Source organism: Nycticebus coucang, chromosome 20, assembly GCF_027406575.1.
Source record: "Nycticebus coucang isolate mNycCou1 chromosome 20, mNycCou1.pri, whole genome shotgun sequence".
In the NCBI taxonomy this organism is placed as follows: Eukaryota; Metazoa; Chordata; class Mammalia; order Primates; family Lorisidae; genus Nycticebus; species Nycticebus coucang.
In genome coordinates this window covers 9,275,229-9,279,570 of record NC_069799.1, presented here as the reverse complement: position 1 = coordinate 9,279,570, position 4,342 = coordinate 9,275,229, and the positions used below count along the sequence as shown (strand labels likewise).

Sequence of the window (4,342 nt, the reverse complement as noted above, 5' to 3'; positions counted from 1 at the left end):
ACCTTGAAGCACTTGAATAATGTGATACTTTCTCTGGCCTCCATATCTTCTGATGAGAAATCTTCTGTCCCTTAAATTGTTTGCCATTCAGTTGTTTAAATTCTTTATTATAGATAAATGTAATTTTTCTCTCACTGCTTTTAAAAGTTTTTCTTTGTTTTCAGAAGTTCGGCTATGATGTGTTTTGGAAAGGATTTCTTTGGATTTATACTGTTACGGATTTTACCAACTTCTTGAATTTGTAGGATTATATCTTTTGCCAAATTTTAAAAGCTTTCAGCCATTATTTCTTTGAGTCCTTTTTAGCTTACTCTTTTTCCTCTCTTTTCAGAACTCAGATGACACAAATGTTTTATCTCTTGTTTTTGTCCACAGGTCTCTGAGGCTGTGTTATTTCTTAAAAATAAATATTTCTTTCTGGTTGTTCAAATTGGGTAATTTCTGTTATTCAGTCTTTCATTTCACTAATTCTTTCTTCTGTCCTTTCCATTCTACTGTTGAGCCCATCCACTGAGTTTTTTTTTTTTTCCTTTTTCCCTTTATTGCTTTTTGTTCTGATTATACATAGTATATGAAAGAAACATATTGTTAAAAATTAGGAAAAACCTTATTCACAGCATTAGTATTGATCTATATCTTTCCATTAAAAAAATTACTTTTACATAGTTGTGGTCAAACTAATTGCACAGCTTTTAGTTATGCCCTCACTTCAACTCACTTGCTCCGTCTTAACTTGGTGGATGACAGTTTAGGAAGGCGGAAACATTCACTTCACCTTGCCACATGCATTTGAATGCCCATATCCCTTGGATAAAAGGAAGAGAGCTTACATGGTACTTTCCCAGAAGGGGAAATCAAAGGGACATCCAGATCCACGAAGTTGGCCAGGCACAGTGGCTCACGACTGCACTCTGGGAGGCTAAGGTGGGTGGATCCCTTGAACTCAGGAGTTGGAACCCAGCCTGGTCAAGATTGAGACCTTGTCTGTACAAAAATAGAAAAATTAGCCAGGTTACGGTGGGAACCTGTCGTCCCAGCCATGTGGGAGGATGAGACAAGAGGATTGCTTGTGCCCTGGAGGTTGCTGTGAGCTATGATGATGTTACAGCACTCTACCCTGGGTGACCAGAGCCAGGCTGTCTCAAAACCAACAATAAAACACAATAAAAACAGGTCCACAAAGTCCAGACATGGTTCAAAAAAGGGAGCCATTCATTTGACAAATACATACTAAACATTTTCTGTATGTCAGGTATAATCTGCTCTTTGTATATATTTAATATCAATTGTTTTGCATTTTCCATCGAAACACCTAGCCCAGTATCTTAAAGATTTAAATATTAGATGAAAAAAAAACACATGGTGGCAATATTTTAAATGAATCTGGATTAGCAGTACAAAAACATACATTAAGTGTATCAGAAACTGAGAAACAGATGAGGAGAAAATTCACTGTATTTTTCCAAGACTCCTAAGTCCACACGCATACCAATAATTTATAAGAAAAAGTTTATTTGCTGATCATTGTTTGAATCTTGAAATTCCCCATAGATGATACTGATATAAAATGCTAACTGATTTTTATGGTAAAGATCAGTCATTTTTGAATCTTCATTAACACTTGAACTATTATATAAATGAATCAGCAGTAACAATTGAAAATTCCTTTTCACTCCTCATACAATTTAACTTCCAGTTTCAATCGTCCAATGTTTGAGGACCCCTGGTCTAAAGTATCCTCCTGGGTGAAAAGTGCACAACCATGTCAGGCGTCCTCAAACTGGGGCCCGTGGGCCACATGAGGCAGTGTGATTGTATTTGTTCCTGTCTTGTTTTTTTACTTCAAAATAAGATATGTGCAGTGTGCACAAGAATTTTTGTTCATAGTTTTTTTTTTTTTTAAACTATGGTCCAGCCCTCCAATGGTCTGAGGGACAGTGAATTAGCCCCGTTTAAAAATTAGTTTGAGGACGCCTGATGTAGGTGGTCAAGCACAATAATGGTTTTTATCTGGTAGTGAAAAACAGCTGCAGTTTAGTACTTAAATTAAACCCGCAGTTAATGGTAAGCCTTCTAGCCAAAGTAATTAGGGAAAGCTGTGAAATCTAAACTAGAAGAGACCAGGAAAAAGAGGAAAAGAGCTTGCAGTGGTTACAGTGAGCCCAACCACTGCAAGCTGGTATGCACCCCTGTACTTTAGAAAGGACAGATAAGCCAAAATAATACAAGTAGCTCTCCTTACTGACTTGACCAAATAGTATGTTTTTCCTACAAAAACTGTCAAGGGGCCGGGCATGGTGGCTCATACCTATAATCCCTGCACTCTGGGAGGCAGAGGCAGGAGGATCATTTGACTTCAGGAGTTTGAGACCAGCCTGAGCAAAAGTGAGACCCCAGCTCTATGAAGAGGAAAAAGCAGAAATATTAGCTGGGCAATGAGGCAGGAAGATCACTCGAACCCAGGAGTCTGAGCAGTGTGAGTGAACTGACACCATGACACTCTAGCCTGGGCAGCAGGGAGGCTCTGTCTCAAAAAAAAAAAAAAACAAACCCTTGGCAAGGGTTGCATTTCACTGTACCTAGCATAGAATCAGCCCACGAAACAAAAACTGCACTTTTCAGAAGAAATGCTATGCATAGTATATTCAGAGTCACTGACTGCTTTTTCTTCGTCTTTTTTTCTGTGAACGTGTAGTAGGTGTTTGAGTCTCTTGTGCTTCTTCTTTTACACTGGATTTGGGCTGTTTGAAAACTATTTCATTATCTTCATCATCATTCATTGCAGCCACTTCAGATTTTCGTTTTTCCAAAAATGCTGGTGTACAAACTGGTGTGGGGCCCTGGCTATCCACAGTCTTCTCAGTAGTGCCCGAAACCTGTTGTTTCTTTCCCTTAGGTAAAACCAAAGGAAGAAAATTATAATCAATTCCTTTTTTCGCTAATTTCTTCGTGAGTAACCGTTCCTTCTTTTTAAATCGCCTCTCCATCTGTAGTCTTTGTGTAAGTGTCCGTTTCTGATTATACCGTTTCACTGCCGGATGTGATGGCTGTTTAAATGGCGTTTTGCAGCCCTTAAAAAGTTCTTTATGTACTTTTCCACGTGGCACAACACGACACGAAAAAGTCTTTCACCAAAAAGGTAGTTGTTCATTGTTTCAGCAACTATCTTGGCAACATCATCAGACTCAAATTCCACAAAGGCATAGCCTTTGCTATTTCTAGTCCTTTTACTTCTGGAAAGTCTTAATCTTGTAATAGTGCCAAATTGGGAGAAATAAGCTTGGATCTGAGTTTCATCAAGTGTGCTAGGTAGGTGGCCCACATAGATTACTCCACGCTTAAGCTTTTCTTGCTTTTGTTGCTGGGTTACGCGCTGGCGAACCTGCACTACCTCCTTTCGAAACTCTACATCTTCCTGCGGGTTCAAAGACAGCATCGGCCGGGAGGGTCAGCAAGGCCCGCCATACTGAAAGCTGCGAAAACGACCAACTCCACGCGGCGCTCCCGGAAGTGCCTGGCTCTCTATGCCTCCGAAACGGAAGTAGAGGTACGAGCATCCACTGAGTTTTTAAAATTTTGGTTGTTACGTATTTCAGTTTTAAAATTCTCATTTTACTCTTCATTATGTATTTTATTTCTTCACTGAGACTTCCAATTTTTTCATTTGTTTCAAATGTGTTCCTTATTACTCACTGAAACATTTTTATGGTGCTTTGAAACATTTGTCAGATAATTTTGTCATCTCTGTCATTTCAGTGTTTGCATCTCTTGATTATATTTTTCATTGTGTTTGAGATCTTCCTGTTTCTTGATATGACAGGTCATTTTTGATCAAAACCTGGACATTCAGGGTATGAATAAGAATGTGGATCTTGGGCGGCACCTGTGGCTCAAAGGAGTAGGGCGCCAGCCCCATATACTGGAGGTGGTGGGTTCAAAACCAGCTCTAGCCAAAAACAAGAAAAAAAAAAAAAGAATGTGAATCTTATTTAAACCTTTTGTATTAAATGTGTATTTGAAATACTGTTCTAGAGAAACAGATCTTGTTACCATCTGGTGGGGGTGAGTTTCCCACTTTGTATCCATTGACTCTCAAGGGAGGGATTTCTTATCACTGCTGATCAGGGTGGAGATTCTGGCTCATGAATTAGGCCTCAGCTGATAACCTGTCTTGCTTGGAAGGGTAGGAGTGCCTTCTTATTCCCCATATGATCTGCACTGACCAGGAGGGGAGGATGGCCCCTCTAAACTTGAATACTATAATTTATACTTTTTTGTTGATTTAAAAGGCAAAAAGAGTATTTTCAAATTTTAAATAGGGTATCCTTGATTAACAGCAAGG

The 4,342-nt window shown here is 39.1% G+C and overlaps 1 protein-coding gene across 1 annotated transcript; it reads right to left on the bottom strand.

Annotated features, from left to right (window-relative positions):
• Positions 1-2,218: 2,218 nt before the first annotated feature.
• Positions 2,219-3,495, bottom strand: LOC128572804 (MKI67 FHA domain-interacting nucleolar phosphoprotein-like). The gene is given in 2 exon segments (XM_053572904.1): positions 2,219-3,121; positions 3,124-3,495. Coding segments are annotated over 2 exon segments (783 nt in total). The 5' UTR covers positions 3,437-3,495; the 3' UTR covers positions 2,219-2,651.
• Between the last annotated feature and the right edge of the window lie 847 nt (positions 3,496-4,342).